At 34.2% G+C, this 18341-nt stretch overlaps 2 protein-coding genes and 1 long non-coding RNA gene across 3 annotated transcripts; 1 reads left to right on the top strand and 2 right to left on the bottom strand.

Annotated features, from left to right (window-relative positions):
• Positions 1-2624: 2624 nt before the first annotated feature.
• Positions 2625-4227, bottom strand: LOC145035233 (uncharacterized). The gene is made up of 4 exons (XM_078983812.1): positions 3717-4227; positions 3326-3565; positions 3212-3276; positions 2625-3056 (listed from the first exon to the last, which is right to left on the bottom strand). The coding sequence occupies exons 1-4, from the start codon at positions 4225-4227 to the stop codon at positions 2625-2627; spliced, it is 1248 nt and encodes a 415-aa protein (XP_078839938.1).
• Positions 4228-11920: 7693 nt separating this feature from the next.
• Positions 11921-14830, bottom strand: ABCG14 (ATP-binding cassette 14). Its single transcript, XM_078983140.1, has 4 exons — positions 14565-14830; positions 13654-14446; positions 13030-13391; positions 11921-12830 (listed from the first exon to the last, which is right to left on the bottom strand). The coding sequence occupies exons 1-4, from the start codon at positions 14730-14732 to the stop codon at positions 12186-12188; spliced, it is 1968 nt and encodes a 655-aa protein (XP_078839266.1). The 5' UTR covers positions 14733-14830; the 3' UTR covers positions 11921-12185.
• Positions 14831-15516: 686 nt separating this feature from the next.
• Positions 15517-17902, top strand: LOC145033438 (uncharacterized). Its single transcript, XR_013677553.1, has 3 exons — positions 15517-16632; positions 17316-17368; positions 17789-17902. It is a non-coding gene; the product is annotated as an uncharacterized LOC145033438 (long non-coding RNA).
• The last annotated feature ends 439 nt before the right edge of the window (positions 17903-18341 follow it).

The following is an 18341-nucleotide window of genomic DNA, read 5'->3' on the forward strand; positions in this document are numbered from 1 at the left end:
ATATATATATATATATATATATATATATATATATATATATATATATATATACTATTGAAATTAAACCAAAATACAGATTTTTAACAAACCAACTAAAAATTGATGTTGCATATATTTTTGTTTTCTAATATGAACTGAACTTGATGTAATTGGGATAAAAATGAATAGTTAAAGAGGAAAAAATCAATCTTATATTTCCATAAAAAAACAAATCAAACACGGAATAGATGTATGGTTTGACATGTTTTCACATATAATTGAGGAATATAACGGATAGGTATGTAATATCATATTTTTAGCCGGCTATTTTTCCTAAATATTGCAATTTGGTTTTATTTGAAACATAAATTATATTATAAAGATTTATTAAACATAAAAATAATATGAATTTTTTCTGTATATACATGTATAATTGAGTATGTTTTTCTGCATATAAAGTTATCGCTCCTCTAAAAATACAAAATTATCCACTATATCCAAAAAATTCGAATGTTATATACATGAAAAGGACGAAGAAGAATATTAGTCGATCATTTTACTTTGACATAGAAAACATCCATTAAGAGAATAATTATGGACAGTTTTAACAAACTAGCCATTTTCTAGATGACAAAATGCATACAATAACAATCATTTTTTCACAAACCTTTAGTACGATCGCTAATGTTTTTATAGATGTGAACTTTTAGTATTTGAAATCTAGTTATTGTGATGACTACTAGATATAGAAATACCATATAATACTTTCATTTAAAAGTTTTCATTGCTATATTAGTTTATGGGTACTTTTTGTTAATCTTATGATTTATATTTTAAATAACCTGTTTACGGAAGGACTATAAGATGACTTTTCGCGTTCTGAAGCGAGAAGCCAAGAACCTTCTATTCTTTCTAGAAGTACGTTAGAAAGAGTGAATCTGCTTTTCTCGATGATAAAAGTGCTTAAAGATTAGAGGAATGATAATGATTCCAGCTATATAACTTTCTTGTGCTACTTGACCGAGTTGGCACGAACTTTTTTCACGATTTATAATGTAAAAAGCCGTTGATCAAACCCGATTGTATCATTCATGATGTCAAAGAGCCGTTGATCAAGCCCCACTCACGATCCCAGAATGCAGATTCCATTTTCAAGATGTTAAAAACCGTTGTTCGGATCCCAATTATGATCCCATATCACTAAATCCTGTCTTAGTGTATAACCATGCTAACGTTAACAATAATTGCACATTAACTGTTCAATGATTTGCCCATTAGAGATTTTGTTGTTTGCGATAACATGTTATTAATGGTTTAAAAATTTTATCTCTAAAATGCATGATATCTGATGACCAATGAGATGGTGGATGGTTATTGGTAATTTGTTTGGTCACCCATTAAAAGTATTGGTAATCTGTTTTACCTTTTGGTTCTTTATTGGTTGTGATCATTCCATTTCCAACTAGTTTGTGACAAAGACTTTAGTTGAGTTGAGACAACACTTGAGATGGTGGATGATTAGTTTGAATTTTAGCACCAAATATTGCTTAGTGGGAAAGTGAGTGGATTTTTAAAACTATTTCTACTATTTGTTACTTGTAATTCTTATATTAGTTCTACTAGATCACATGCTTTAAAGACTTAAAAAAAGAGGAAATTTTGACTTGTTTGGGCGTGCATATATAATTTATAAAGAACATATATATATATATATATATATATATATATATATATATATATATATATATATATATATATATATATATATATATATATATATATATATATATATATATATATATATATATATATATAATCATAATTCCTTATATATAATATAGCTTTGGCCTTTATTTCTATTATTCTCTTTGAAATTATTTGTCATTTTGATCTCTCCACCATTCTTTAATTTTAAATCGGTTGATATACGAGAGTCAGGTATTATGCTGAGGCCAACTCACTGGTTCAAACAGAACCTAGCCAAAGAGGATTAATATTCCTTAAATTATGCTCATTCACCGAATGAAAGTTGGATATGTTACACGTGTTTAGCTCCTTCAGACATTGTAATAGCTAGGTCACAGAGAACCAGGAAGTCTAAAGTGCCAAAAATATTCTTGGACATGAAATCATGATCACCCATTTAGAGATTAAGAAACATAAGATCTAATTTGATACTAAACAATATAATGCATGCATGTTCTTGGACAAAGAACACTTTAGGGCAGCCTGTATATATTCTCTAGCTCTACCTTTAAATGGTTATATGTAATAGGCCTAAATTAAGAAAAAGATTTACTATAAGTTTGATACGTAAGTCTCATGTTCTTATGATGTGGTGTTAGTTTCATTTCACAAGGTGGGTTGTTCAATATGGAGTTTGATCTAAAGTAAAAATATAGGAAGGAAAATAGGGATATATGTTAGGATTAAAGTCTTTGACAAACATGAACAGGATAATACTAATCAGGGCAGGTCCCGAGAATTCAAATACCCGGGACGAGCCGAAAAAAAAGCCCTTAGGTCTTAAAGTGTAACGAATTAAAATTACATAAACTAATATTTTTTCTAAAATGACAATAAACTTTATAGCAATAAACATAGCAAATCATAGTATTATAATGAATAATTACATATCGTAACAGTTAACCGACGATCCATAAAGCTCTCCTCGCGTTCTTGATAGAAAATTGGTTGAGCAACTCTTCGCAGTCTATACTCTCTAAGATTTCGTTCTTGATAGATATCATCGCCAAACCACTAAATCTTTCTTGGGACATTGTGGAGCGTAAGTAAGACTTCAATAACTTCAACTTAGAAAAACTTTTTTCTGCAGATGCCACAATTACTGAAATTGTCAACAATATTCTATATGTAATGCTTGCATTTAGGAAATAATCAAGTTCTTTCAAAAACTTCAAAACATCTATAGGGTTGCTAAATTCATTGATTTTCAATATCTCAAATAATTTCAACTCCGTATAAAGTTCATCGGCATCAATATCTGATATTTCTTCAAACTTGAGTGCCTTTTCAAGACGATGACAAGACGACTTAAAATCTTTATCTTCAATTCCCTTCAAATTATGTGGAAATAAAAAATCAAATACTTTGTCATACTCTTTGAATTGTTCAAATCTTGTCTCAAGAGAAGAAATAGCTTGATCATCAATGTATAAGAAATAGTTAACTCTGAAATTCTCTCCAGGTGTAAATTAAACTTCTTCTCTACTTGAACTCTCATCAAACATTTTTTCCTTTCAATCAAATGCTTTTGTGGAAATATTGAATCAATACCTATTTCAATAGCATTGTATTTAGCTTCATCAACCGTTTTAAAAAAAACCAGTTTCTCTATAATCCTTGAAGTACCCAATCAATTTGTTTATTTCTATAATAGCATTATCAAGATGCATATCCTTTGACTGTAACTTTTTACTCACAATATTCACATGGTTTAGCACTTCATGCCAGATAACAGTTGATACAAAAAATTCAAAGTCACTGAATTCTTTTTCTGATAGTGAAGTTGCTTCACTTGAAATTGCAGCATCATTATCTTTTTCTCCAACTTGAAGTAAAGCTTCTGGTACGTCAACAAGTTTGACACAATGAATTAAGACTCCAAGTTTTTACATTATCTTTTAGGATTTCCCAGCTCTTAGTATAATTCACAAATATAGCATAAATGTGTTGGATGAATCCAAAAAAGTTCTTTCCTTTAACACACTTGTTACCCACATCACATAATGTTAGATTAAGAGAATGACAGCCACAATGAGTGTAAAATGCTCTAGGATTTATATCTAAAAATCTCTTTTGCACTCCTTGGTGTTTTCCTTTCATGTTTGCTCCATTATCATAACCTTGATCACACATATCATCAATTTCAAGACCAAAAGACTTTAACTCCTCAAGTGTAATATAAAATAGTCCTTTTCTGGAGGTATCATCAACATTCAAAAAACGTAAAAATGACTCCTCGACAGTAATGGAATTATATGATAACTTTAAATACCTCACTATTATAGTCATCTGTTCTTGGTGACTTGAATCGGGAGTACAATCAAGTATGATTGAGTAGTACTTTGCTTCCTTTATTCTCTTGATAAGTTCTTTTTTAATTTCTTGAGCTATCAAAAGTATTAGTTCGTTTTGGATCGTGTGCCCAAGATAATGCACATGAAGCTCGTCATTTGTGATCCGCCACACATGCTCTTTGATAATTGGGTCAAACTCTTCCAACATTTCAATGACACCCAAAAAATTTCCATTACCTGTTAAATATATTTAACAAATAAGAAGTGGAATCAATTATAATAAGTAATAAAAAGGTATTTGTTGAAATTGGAAAAAAATATACAATCTATAGTTACCTTTTTTGATACAACTTTTCATTTGATCCACGAAATGCTATATTATGTTTAGCAAGAAACTTCACTACTGCAATGATTCGCAAAAGGACTTGTTTCCAGTAATCTCTTTCTTTTTTGAATTGCTCATAATGAACTTTATCAATTGTTTCATTCAAGTTCAATCTTTTACGCATATCAAACCACTTATTCCTATTTGTTAGATGATCCAAAGAAATTTCGTGTTCTTTAACTCTACTGGTAACATGGTGCCGATCCGAATAACCTTCTTCACCTAATTTACCTTTAGAAATCCCTTTTCTAAATACTTTACAACAAAAACAAAATACCTTTTCGAGCTTTTTCGAATATACTAGCCATTCTCTATCACATTTCTCCAAATTTGGTAAAGTTCTTGTATATAAAGCTACAGAAAATCGTCTGCCAGATTTATCGTAGGGACCATACATAATACTAGTATCTCTTTTAGGACCTTTCTCAACCAAAAGTTTAAGCTCTTCATAATTAAGTTTTTCCCACCTTATTGGATCACATATATCAACAAGCTCTTTAACAGGCTCTTTCTCTTCTGCATCTTCTACTCTTCTTTCTACATTTTCTTGGTGTTCAACATGCTCTTCAATAGGCTCTTCAACAGGTTGTCTATGAATAAACTTATCTAGAGCACAGAGATCGACCTTTCTCTTTTCTTCTTCTAGTTTGTTTTGTTTTGTTTTTTTTTGTTTTTGTTTTTTGTTTTTTGTTTTTTTTTTTGTTTTTTTGTTTTTTGTTTTTGTTTTTGTTTTTGTTTTTGTTTTTTGTTTTTTTGTTTTTTTTGTTTTTTTTTGTTTTTTTTTTGTTTTTTTTTTTTTTTGTTTTTTTTTACGTTTTTGACTACCGGATAGTTGTTTAGACTTCATCATTACAAGTTCATTACTTTCAACTTTTAATATACAACTAAATACAAAAAACATAATCTAATAATTTGATTTCAGAATCTGATAAACTTTAACATAATTTTAACATTCAATCAAATAAACAATTTTGGATTTTAGATAATATCATAATAATCACAATTTCAACATTCAACAAAATTTCAACACTCAATCATATAATCAGATTTTTGATTTCAACTTAATTTCGATTTTCAATCAATAATCACATAAACAACATTTAATCATAATTGAATTAGTGAATTTTGATTATGATTCAAGTTCAACTATTCTATAATGATTCAAGTTCAATTGCTCATCAATCATCATTCAATTATACACTATTAAAACTAGGGATGTTATTTGGGTCGGAACCGGACCGGACCGAACCGAACCGAATCGAATAAACCGAAAACCGAATAAAGCAAATTGTATGAACCGAAAACCGAACCAAATAAGCAATACGGGTTCGGTTCGGTTCGGGTATTATTCGGTTCGGTTCGGTTCCGGCCCGAATAACCCAAATAACATGTGCAAGATGATTAAGGAGTCGAATAACCCGAATAACCCGGATATTTTGTAGTCGAATAACCCAAATAACACTTGTAGTCGAATAACCCGAATAACCCGAATATTTTGTATTACTTTTGAAGCTTATGATTTCATAAGTATATAACCCGAATAACCCGAATAACCCGAATAATATGTACAAAATGATTTTGTAGTCGAATAACCCAAATATTTTGCATTATTTTTGTAGCTTATGATTTCATAACAAATCTTTTAAAGAAACAAATTAAACACTAAATATTAAACATCCAAAACACCCAAAAATCTATCTATAAGTATATAACCCAAATAACATATACAAGATGATTAAGGAGTCGAATAACCGGAATAACCCGAATAAATATTGTATTTTTTTATAACTTTTGTAGCTTATGATTTCATAACAAACTTTTTAAAGAAACAAATTAAACACTAAATCGAATCACGCAAGGCCGCAAGGGAAAAAAAGACTCTTCATATTCGGTTCGGTTTTTTGGACCGAATAACCCCTTATTCGGGTAACCCGGACCGAATAACCCGAAAACCGAATAAGCCTTATATAGATACCCGAAAACCGAATCGAATTGCTTATTCGGGTCTTATTCGGTTCGGTTCAGTTCTCGGTTCGGTTCGGGTTTTCGGCCCAATTTCTCATCCCTAATTAAAACTATTAATATGATAATTTCAATAAGTGTTTAATCAATTAGACAATTACCTTATTTGAAGTTACGAACGATCAAACTTGGGTGCTTCTCTTCTGCCGCAGCCTCAATTAATGAATTAATCAATAATAAAATTGATGAATAATCTCTAAAGAGTAAAGCCTTGCTGCCGCTGCCGACTTGCTGCCTTAATTTGTGGAATAAGAAAACCAGAATAGATTTTGCCTAAGAATTAAAAAATGGGTTGCAATTGAAATATATTAATTTTTTTTTGGGCCCCTTAAAAAATCAGGCCCTGGTTGCCCCCTTTACCACCGGCTATTATACTAATGCGAAAACAATAAGAACACAAAAATTTAACGTGGTTCACTTGATCATAGTCATCAAGCTACGTCTACAGAAAAATTTAAAGGAGACTTTATTGATGATCGTTAATACACATTTTCTGGCATTACAGTTTGATAAAGTCAAATTTTGAGATGGTTAATCTCCTTTCTACTAATGAAATTAAGAACACAAACCGAAACAATTTTTTCTATTAATCCGATGCAATTAACTATTAGCCTAGCATGTATGTATGTATTTTTCCTTCGGCCCAAGCATTGTATTTGTATTTTAATCTAGTCCATTGTATTGTAGCCCATTATGTATTTATCAGATCCAGTTTGAGTGTCCATGCTCAACCTCCCGCTCAAACTGCGGGGATGTATTAGCGTAGCATGTATGTATGTATGTATGTATATTTCTTTAGGCCTAAGTATTGTATTTGTATTTTAATCTAGTCCATTGTATTGTAGCCAAATATGTATTTATTAAATTATATTAATGAAATCATAGGCCAAAAAGGCAATTGAGGGAAAATAACGTTGTTTCATTAACAAGTTATATATAATGAAGGAATTAAACTATATAATCTAGGGATTGGAAACGTCAACATGTTACTAGAAGGAAATGGCTAACATTAAGGTCCTAAGAAAAGGGAAACATGATCCAACACTATATGCGTGCAAAGGAAACATGAGAAAAATTATTCTATTGGAAAACGAGGTTGTATCAATACTCTGCCCCTAAAAAATGGACCTGTTCACAAGGCTAATGTCATTTTGTTACAGGTAGAGCCATGGTGGATCGTTGGCTGATTGAAGAACGAGGAACTTGGGCCGGTTGCATGGGTGGCCGGTTTGATGCTTGGCGGGATAGTTGTAACATAGGCCTCTAACCCTTCAGGATAGTTGTAACATAGGGCCATGGTATTCTTTCATGCCTTGGGTTTCCACATTCAACAACATAATGCCCAAAGTCTTGACAATTGTAACATTACACTTTACTCTTATCTTGACTTTCAGATGGTCCACGACTCTTCTGCTGGTGAGAACCACGACCTCCATGGCCACCATGGTTGTCGGTGGTGCCTCTTCCGTTACCTCTTCCTTATCCTCTTGAGCCACTACCACCTCCATGGTTTCCTTTATGTAAGTTCTTGGAGTCCTCTTCGTTTTCTTCTTGTTTTTTTTTCCTGTCCACTCTTTATGAGTGAGAAGGAGTTTTCTTTCTTCAATTTCAGCATGACCCTTCATGTGTTCTTCATGAGCGTTTTACCTCTCTACAACCTCCTTAATTGTCATCACATTCAAGTCTCCAAACTACTAAAGAGTTGAAGTAATTTGTAGGAACTTGGATGGAACGACTCTTAGTAGCTACTTCACTACATACGATTCTTCTACTGTATCTCCCACGGCACGCATAGCGCTCACATTGTCGCTCACTTTCACAAGGAACTTGTCTACAGCCTCAGGCTCTTTCATGTTCAAAGCCTCAAATTTAACCTTCAAGGTTTGAATTCTTGATGTCTTCACTCTATCCTCCCCTATGAACATCACTTTCAAGGTTTCCCATGCTTCCTTGGCTGATTGCTTCTCCGCTAAAGCCAACAATAGATCTTCTGGTACAACTTGATAGATGGCAGCCAATGCCATCTTGTCTTTCTTGACTTCTACAATAGTATTTGTTGTTCTGGGTTCGACAGCATCCCAAACCCCTTAAGCTTGCATGAACACTCTCATTTTTATAGCCCAAGCAACATAATTGTTTGTTGAAAACATGGGGTAGTGAAGTGTAAGCTGCCTATCTTTCCATTGTTGTTGTTCCCTGTCATTTCTTTCACTCGTGGCTGATACTTGGTATTAGAGTGGAGACTTAAGGAGGTAGGAAGGTTTTATGACTTAAAACAAAAACAAGGGGCATGAGAACAAATGGGCAAAAGCTGCAACTTTATTCACTTTCATAGTAAAACAGAATATAGTACATACCACCAATATACATTTTGCCCTTTTAAACTAAACAAATGCAGAAAAATAGGAAACAAACTCCACGTTACCTCTAGCCTCGGTACTATAGCCAACACGACTTAAGAGTTATTCAAACTCTAACTAGACCACAACTTTCTGCAATAATAATTAAATAAAAGAAAAAAAAAACAACTCAAATATGGTGATTAAGTCAACAATATTGTTGTTGTTCCGTGTCATTTCTATTTGAGTTGTTTTTTTGTTATTTATTAGGGATAATGACTTGAAAGGGTAACGAGCTTTCGATTTTTGTCACATTTAGTCACTAAACTTTTTTTCGTTATCTATTTGCCATTGAACTATTGAAACTATTCACATTTTACCCTTATGACCGGCTGTTGCCGGTCATAAGGGTAAAATGTGAACAGTTTCAATAGTTCAATGGCAAATAGATAACGAAAAAAGTTTAGTGACTAAATATGAACAAAATCGAAAGTTCGTTTCCCTCTAAAAAGTTCAATGACTAAATGTGAACAAACTTCCTCTTGTATTATGTTTTAGCAAATTATTTATTTTTGTTAAATTGTAGCAACATTTGTTGATGAAGAAATCTATGAAATAAAAAAAAAAAAACAAAACAAAACTCTGAAAATATATTTTAAAAAAAAAACAAAAAACCAAAACCGAAATAAAAAACCAATGGTTTGACATTTTCCAAAATAAAAAATCAAAATTTCCAATCTGATTTTGGTTTTACAAAAAAATGGATCATTCTCACTGATGTGAATTATGACCATTGGTTTGGTATGCGAAATTTGTGACATCCCATGAACATGTAGTTACAACATCGTCTGAACTCGTAATTCATAGTAAGGGGTTAGAGTATCATCGCATGAATACGTAGTTACAATATCGCCTGAAATTGTAATTCATCACCTACAAGTTATGGGCCTGCTGGTGTTTCCACTGGGCTGTCTAGAATAGTCCGTGGTCGCCATCTATACTCTGGTAGATGACTACATCGCCACATTGCTGGTTAAGGTTATGGTATCTCCTTTCATCCTACATCACATATTCATCATCATCTATTTACCTAATTATCATCACCTTTCTATCATCACCTATCTCTCATCATTTTATTTCATCACATTGCTGGTTAAGGTTATGCTTCATAACTTCGAACCACAAGGTTTACTCTACTAAAGTTTCATATTCTCGTCTCTCTGGACCTAGAAGGGTCCAGATCTATCACACCAAAAAGCTCAAGATAGCTCTTCCTCTCACTCTACACACTCAAGCTCGCTAGGGTTCTCACTTATAGGAAAAGTAGTCGCAATTGAAGGTCATAAGTTCCTTTAAATATGGCTCGGGCCCAAAGATTTAGGGTTTCTGCCAACAGCGCGGACTCGTCGAATCGCCTCACCGACTCGTCGAGTCCATTCATTAATCCAAGTCATCAGTCGCGACCTTACTCGACGAGTTGAGGCGTCAACTCATTGAGTCTCTCTTCTTAACTCAAAAGAAAAGTACTTAAATTATGATACCTGGAAATCCGGATGTTATATTTTGTTTTTTTATTTCATAGATTTCTTCATCAACAAATGTTGCAACAATTAAACAAAAATAAATAATTTTCCTAAAACATAATACAATAGGAAGTTTGTTCACATTTAGTCATTGAACTTTTTAGAGGGAAACGAACTTTCGATTTTGTTCATATTTAGTCAATAAACTTTTTTTCGTTATCAATTTGCCACTAAACTATTGAAACTGTTCACATTTTACCCTTATGACCGGTAATAGCCGGTCATAAGGGTAAAATGTGAACAATTTCAATAGTTCAATTGCAAATAGATAACGAAAAAAAGTTTAATAACTAAATGTGATAAAAGTTGAAAGTTCGTTACCCTTTCAAGTCATTATCCCTATTTATTATTACAAAAAGTTATGGTCCAGTTAGAGTTTGAATAATTGTTAAGCCATGATGGCTATAGTAGTGAGTCTAGAGGTAATGCCGTGTCTATTTCCAATTTTACTACATTTGTTTAGTTTAAAAGGGCAAAATGTACATTGGTTGTATGTACCCATCCTGTTTTACTGTGAAAGTGAATAAAGGTGCAGCTTTTGCACATTTGTTATCCTATCCCTGTTTTTTGTTTTAATTCATAAAACCTTCATACCTCCTTAAGTCTCCTCTCCAATACCAATATTTGGTATCAGAGAACAATCTAACCTGATGCATATGGTCATTAGTTAGATAAGCGGGTCAACTATGTTAAATTTAACTTTCAGTACAATTTTAACCCAAGTTTCCTATGTAAGCCGATTATTTCTTTATTTAACCTTCTTAACCACAAATAACTATTTATATGAAAATTTTATACTTTCCACCTATACTTATTACTATTATTTATTTTAATTTTCTTTTTCCAAATTACATCCTCTATTCCTCTTAAAGTTGGATTGAAATTTTTTAGCGTCATATATATGAATCAGTATTGGATTGGAGTTTTCAGCCGTTTGTGTTAGGCATTTAGCCATGTTATTAACTTATTATAACAATTTGAAACCATGTTTTTTTTGAGTTCGCTTGTTGTCTTCCTAGAGTATGTTCGCATCTTGGATTTGGTTCTTTCCGCGATCACATACATTAATACATGAATAACATCCGATTTAAAATTCTTGTAGTATCTACAGATAATATTCTCTGATAATTTGTCTCGTCCCATAAAAAGTCGTTATCAAGTCTCTTGATATTAATCCAAGCTAGCCTTAAGAAACGTTGGCCTTGTTTATCCTCTCTAATAAATGAAAATAGTTTTGCCACATGTCACTTTCTCATTAACTTGGACACATGTCATTTTTTGGTATTTTTGAATAAATATTTTTTCCATGTGTCATTTTCTCATTGTTTATCTTTTTTAATTAACACATCATATTTACACCTCAATTAATAATTGTCTTATTTAAAACTAACCATTAAATTATAATATTACAACTCATATACTATTAAATATGTTTCCTTTTAAATTCAAATTTTAAATTTTAAATTTTAAATTTCAAATTTATATAAATTTTTTTTAAACCTTCATATTTAATTTTTTTTTTTATCCAACCCGTATAACATACAGATCACACAACTAGTTGACAAACAAATATGCAAAATTGAAATTTAGAACATTATATTTATTATCACCGAGGATTCTTTTATATCCTCGAATTCAAATTGCTGAGTTAGATATATATATGTGTAAATATTTTCCACATGAGTGGTGATACATCTACATCTCTGGAAAATTATCAAAGCTGTAGCAATTTATATTGGTCTAAATCTAATATTATTTCTCTTCAGTTCCGACAAAATGGCAAAGCTCTTGAAATTCCACTTTTCCTCGAGAAAATTGGTCCTAAAGTAAACCTACTTCACCGGACCTTTTGCAATGCCATATAAGCCACAAGTCGATAACCAATCAACATCATTGCCATAATCAACAAATCTACAGGTAGATCATGTAATCCCACTGATTTGACAGCCGGAAAATCTGCAACACGACAGTACACCCCTTTTGAGCATTCGTATAACTCATTCTCGTTGTACTGAACCCCAAGAAGAAGTTTGAAACAGTAGTAGCTATAGCTCAAGTATTTTAACCAAACTATGAAAGGAGGGATTTGTTGTATGTAATATCCTCCAGCAATAAGGAAAACCAGGGTTGTAACCGAAGCCAAAGTTGTGGCTTGTTTGACATCCATAAGTATCGCACCAATGGCTAACCCAAGACTTTGGGCTACAAGGACGTTGTAAAGTACAACAAGTAGGGAAAGGACAAAAGTTGCTGGATCGGGTTTCAGCCCACCCATCCAATAGAGTATGAAGGTGAAGGCAGTTGGGAGGGCTAGTTCAAGTGGTAGGTCTCCGGTGGTTCTTGCAAGGAAGTAAGAGGAGAGACGATACATCCCAGATGAGCGTTCTTTTATAAGCATTCTTCTTTCTTGTGGAAAAGTGAAAACCGCATTATATAGCGGGTAGAATCCCCAAAAAACAGAGAAGAAGAAAAGCATTGCTATCTGTAAAAGATAAAAAAGAGAATTTTATATAGTTTTAGGTTCCCTGTTATATGTATAATAATTTGTACCAGATATATATATATATATATATATATATATATATATATATATATATATATATATATATATATATATATATATATATATATAGATATATATATAGGTATGTATGACTTTTGTGATTATATATAATGCTTACCCTATCTTCAATATGGGATGTTGGAGTGTTCCACCATAGGAGCCCAGCCAATACAGCGACACTTATGACTTGAAAAATTCGAAGCCTATTGAACGCTTCAAATCTTCTTTCTCTCACCCCCCTCAAAAGGAGCACCTTAAACTGATGCCACCAGCTTGTGCACCATTGTTCTGATTTCACAGTTCTTATCGAACCATCTTTGGTGTGGTTATGTTTGCTAGCATCTTGGCTGCATAACTCAGCTTTCAGTCTTGTTGAGATGTTCGCTTCATATGAAGTGATGAGTTTCTGCCTAACTGACTTCCGCTCTTGCTCTGTGTTTTCACCTTGTTCGTATTCATGCATGGAATCAGGTGGAATTCCTGTCGTTTAAGTGTTTATAAGCTCATGAGTAATAATAAATGGTTTGAAATAGATTTGAATTATGTCAACTTGTGAACATAAGATGCTTTGTAATGATAAAGGCGGCTTTAATTAAATACTTTGTTAATCTATCGATGCAGTAGTAGTGTAAGGTGGGGTCTTGCTCTTTTTTTTTTTTTTTTTTTTTTTTTGTTTTCTCGGAGGTACAATAATGAACACCCACTTTAATTATTTACACAAAGGAAAAAAGATGAAATTTACCATTAGCAAGATCTAGTAATAGATCAGCTGGGTTGACTGTGATGGAAGTGGAAAACCCGATGGATGAGAAATACTCCATAGCTGTAGATGCAGGTCCATAGTAGATAGGTGAGCCCTCAGACAACAAGATTAATTTATCGAACATGTGGTAAAGCCGGCTTGATGGCTGATGAATTGTGGTGACCACGGTTCGTCCTCCACTAGCAAGCCGCTTTATGGTGGTTATGATCCGTTGAGCGGTGGTGGAGTCTAGACCGGAGGTCGGTTCATCCAGCAACAACAAGCTTGGGTTGATGAGCATCTCTTGGCCAATACTCACCCTCTTTTTCTCTCCACCTGAAATACCCCTAAATAGTGGGCCACCTATCATGCTGTTCTGGCACCGAGTTAGCCCTAACTCGGATATAACTCGCTCTACATGCTGGACTTTCTCATCTTGAGTCAAAGTTTTCGGTAGCCTTAACATAGCAGTGAACACAAGGGTTTCAGTGACAGTTAAATGAGGATAAAGAACATCTTCTTGTGTCACGAATCCTGTTCGCCTTTTAATAGAACCAGAAAATGGGCGACTGTTATATGAAATCTTTCCTGATAGGTTGCCAGCTAGGCGTCCTCCTAGAGCCGTTAGGAGGGTGGTTTTACCACTCCCTGATGGACCAAGCATTGCCAGTATCTCTCCTGGGAAAACCTTCCCTGTCACCCCATTCAGAATCGTCTTCTCTTTCGTCCTCGCTGTTCCACCACAGCATGTACCTTTTTGCTCCAACTTAACTTTATAAACAACATCTTCAAACTGCAGATAAATAACAAAATCAGAAAATTTGTGATTCTTTCCTCTCTCTGTGTGTGTGTGTGTGTGTGTGTGTGAGAGAGAGAGAGAGAGAGAGAGAGAGAGAGAGAGAGAGAGAGACCTTTAAAGTTATGGGGTATAAGGCAAGCTGTAGGTGAACTGGGTAAGCAACAAAAGTAGAGTTTTCATGAGGAGGTTTCATCATTTCCATGGGATTCGAAAGAGTGGTAGTAGTAGTAGTAGTTCTATCTTCAGGAGTTGGAACCACAGAGGTGGGGGACATGGCCATTGGCCAAGTGGTTATGATGTCTATATGCTTTTTTCTATTTTGTTCGATATAGAGAGAATGAGAAGGCAGAGGAAGTTAAAGAACTTTGTTTTAGTTTTAGGTTGAGTTTTGTTAACTACATAACACAAGTATATATACAAGTATAGTCAAGAAAAGGCGAGGATATCAAAAGAATCTGATGTAGGCCCTAGTTTGTATGCATGGTGGGTCCCCATCCTTTTTCTTTCAAAGTATACCAACACTCACTCTTAGTCCATTATTTATTGTAATCTCTTTGGAGTTGCTCTGTCCCTTAATTTATCAGTTTGGCATCATCTCTCTCTCTCTCTCTCTCTCTCTCTCTCTCTCTCTCTCTCTCTCTCTCTCTCTCTCTCTCTCTCTCTCTCTCTCTCTCTCTCTCTCTCTCTCTCTCTCTCTCTCTCTCTCTCTCTCTCTCTCTCTCTCATCATTTGATGCTTGCTTTTAGATATTTTTCTTTATAGTGACCAATTAAGGCTGCATGGATGATCATGCAACTCATCTCCTGTAAGAAGTGGTGGATGAGAGTCATGGAACTGCTTCAAATCATTTTCCTGGGCATTGAAATGTTATTTTGTGCTTGAAAGCCAGCTAGTGTCAGATTAATTTAGTATTTACATGAAACAAGCTGCATGTAGAAGGCAAAAACCATGGTACTTTTGAACTTCATATATATATATATATATATATATATATATATATATATATATATATATATATATATATATATATATATATATATATATATATATATATATACTCATGATCGATGGTCATGCTTGAGAAGTTAAATGTGGATTGAAGCGTGTGCTCGTCCTTAGATCTTATGGGAATCATGAAATTTTGATGGGAGGTTAATGTTCGTATTACTTGACTAAAATAATGCACTTTGATATCTTATATTATTAATGTTAGCCTGCAAATTTCGGCATGCCCATATACTTTGGGGTCACCTTTGTAATTTACCATAGGTTTTTACCATACATGTTTTGGTTATATCTAGGACTCTAAACGAATCGAACGAACACGAACTGAGGCTTGTTCATATTCGTTTGTTTAAGTTAGCCAAACAAATACACAAGCACAAACGAATAAATGAATGAGTTTTCTTGTTCATGTTCGTTCGCTTAATAAATTACATTATTCATGTTCGTTTTTTTATGTTTGTGAACATGGTAAACGAACATAAATGAACATAGATAAACAAACATAATTGAACCTAAATGAACATATAATATAGTAATGTAATCAAACACAATTAAACGTATATGAATATAAAAGGAACTTATATAAACGAACATAAACGAACGTTCAACAACATTATAGAACGAACGAGATCATTGTTCATGTTCGTTTGTTTAACTAAACAAACGAGAATTTGTGTTAATATTTGTTCATTTATTAAATAAACGAACATACATGAACTTCCTACCGAACGGTTCACGAACAGTTCGCTGAACGTTCAGTTCGTTTACAGCCCTAGTGTAACATCCGGATTCCCAGGTATGACCATATACTTATTTATTTTGAGTTATGAGGAATGACTCGACGAGTTGATGCTCTAACTCGTTGAGTAGGAGCGTGAATGATGACTTAGATTAATAAGTGGACTCGACAAGTCGGCGGATGGACTCGACGAGCCTGTGCTGTTGGCAGAAACCCTAAATCCTTGGGCCTGGGCCCTATTTAAGGATCCTTATGACCTTCATTTGCGGCCACCCTTCCCAGAGAAAAGAACCCTAGCATATTGAGCGTGTGAAGTGAGAGAGAGTCATCTTGATCCATTTGTTGTGATTTTGCTAAGGAGGAGAAGTGATCCAGCAAGAAGGACCAAAGGAGGTTGTTGTTCTGTGACTTTCAAGCAAGGAGACTCCACTTTGAGGTAACAATTCGCCCTTTTCTTCTTTATTATGTAGGCTTGTTTAATCAAGGGTTTCTTTACCCTTTCTTGAGTTGGAATAAGAAGCATGAGAAGTTCCAATGTGGAATAGACCTTAGATATGGACCTTGGGAGGTCTAGAGAGTCCCAATCATCTAGCTTTATGCAGTCCCTTTGGGGTTTTGGATCTTGGTTGTCATATTAAGAGCTAAATCATCAAATAAAGCCATATGAGTGTTGCATGAGCATAAAGATTGGACCCTTACGTGACTTTTGGGTGTTAGAAGGCCAGATCTATAAGTTAGAGAAGCAGATCTGACCTCATGAGGTCAAATGAGTGTTGCCATGGAGGACACTCGCCGAGTCCATGAGAGGACTCGACGAGTTAAGTCGGGTTGCCTCGCGATTCGTGACTAGTGGTAACCCGGTGAGTTGAGAGGTTAACTTGACGAGTCGAGTGAGGCCTTAGGAGAATTATGAGAACACGTCTGGACTCACCGAGTCACTCGAATGCACTCGACGAGTCTGGTCAAAGAAGGATAGTTGACTGGAGTTGACTTCCGTGGACCTTAGGGTTTTGGTCAACTGATTCAAGAGAGGCCATAGAGGGGTAGAATGGTCTTCTACCCATCCTTTAGAGATGATAACATAAAGAGAGTATTGATTGAGGTGTTATCATTTCATAGGCGGGGACTAGATCGGGGATTCGAGCACGAGAGTTTTCTAGACATCTTACGAGGTGAGTCTTCTCACTATACATTACCTAGAGTGGTATCTATGTGCAGACCGGAGGGTCTTATGTGTATGTGTATGTTTATGATTATGTGTAATGTGTTATATGTATGCTATGTGTTATATAGACCGGAATAGAGGGTCCAACGACTCATGAGGCCAGAGGGTCCTCGATCAGATCGGACTGGAGGGTCCAACGATTTAGATCGGACCGGAGGATCCAACGATTTAGATCGGACCGGAGGGTCCAACGAGCTAGACTGGACCGAAGGGTCCAATAAGCTACGGGACTGGAGGGTCCCGCTGAGACACATTGACCAGAGGGTCATACCGAGTTATAGCGTCGAGTGGCTTATGTGCTGTATGTGGTATTTTAGGGAACTCACTAACCATTCATGCTTACCGTGTTATGTTTTATGTGTTTCAGGTACTAGCAAGGATTGCGGGAAGGAGATGACATGATTTGTACACACTGGTGGAGTTTTATGTATTGAGATTCTGGGATGTGTTTTACTGAGTTAACATTTTAGTTTGTGAATGTTTTATGAGATATAAATTATGTTTGGAAATAAAAAAATTGTTTTGAAAAATTACGTCGTTACACCTAGTTATATGTACTCTTGTATATCGTACACTTCTTCAATTATCTTCACCAACACATATGAAGGATGAATCCCTTCAAGTAATTGATTCTCCTACTCAATCTCTCTGCTTCCTCAATGTTAACAAATTGCATATGATTTGTAAACCATATCATAACATTAATTAGGAACCGTTTAAACCTTATGAATTGTGTATCTATTGTAACATCGTTTCCGAAAACTCCTACCTACATTGTCCAAGAATCTTATAATTGATTCAGACTACGTCTACGACACATTATAAATCCTAAATTTGCCCGTAACATTTCCAAATCCTATGTAGAAAATTGTAAATAATCAACAAAAAAAAGAACTAGTCGGACCCGTACATTGCCACAA

This window comes from Lactuca saligna, chromosome 3, assembly GCF_052625555.1.
Source record: "Lactuca saligna cultivar CGN05327 chromosome 3, ASM5262555v1, whole genome shotgun sequence".
In the NCBI taxonomy this organism is placed as follows: domain Eukaryota; kingdom Viridiplantae; phylum Streptophyta; class Magnoliopsida; order Asterales; family Asteraceae; genus Lactuca; species Lactuca saligna.

Excerpts from the sequence above, each read along its gene's own strand:
- LOC145035233 (XM_078983812.1), bottom strand. The coding sequence starts at position 4,227 with ATGTTGGAAGAGTTTGACCCAATTATCAAAGAGCATGTGTGGCGGATC. Across the intron at positions 3,566-3,716 it reads TCTAACATTATGTGATGTGG|AAGCTTTACTTCAAGTTGGA; the intron begins GTAACAAGTGTG and ends TTGACGTACCAG. Across the intron at positions 3,277-3,325 it reads CAAGGATTATAGAGAAACTG|GTATTGATTCAATATTTCCA; the intron begins GTTTTTTTTAAA and ends CTATTGAAATAG.
- ABCG14 (XM_078983140.1), bottom strand. The coding sequence starts at position 14,732 with ATGGCCATGTCCCCCACCTCTGTGGTTCCAACTCCTGAAGATAGAACT. Across the intron at positions 13,392-13,653 it reads ATTACTAGATCTTGCTAATG|GAATTCCACCTGATTCCATG; the intron begins GTAAATTTCATC and ends CTTAAACGACAG. Across the intron at positions 12,831-13,029 it reads CATCCCATATTGAAGATAGG|ATAGCAATGCTTTTCTTCTT; the intron begins GTAAGCATTATA and ends TATCTTTTACAG.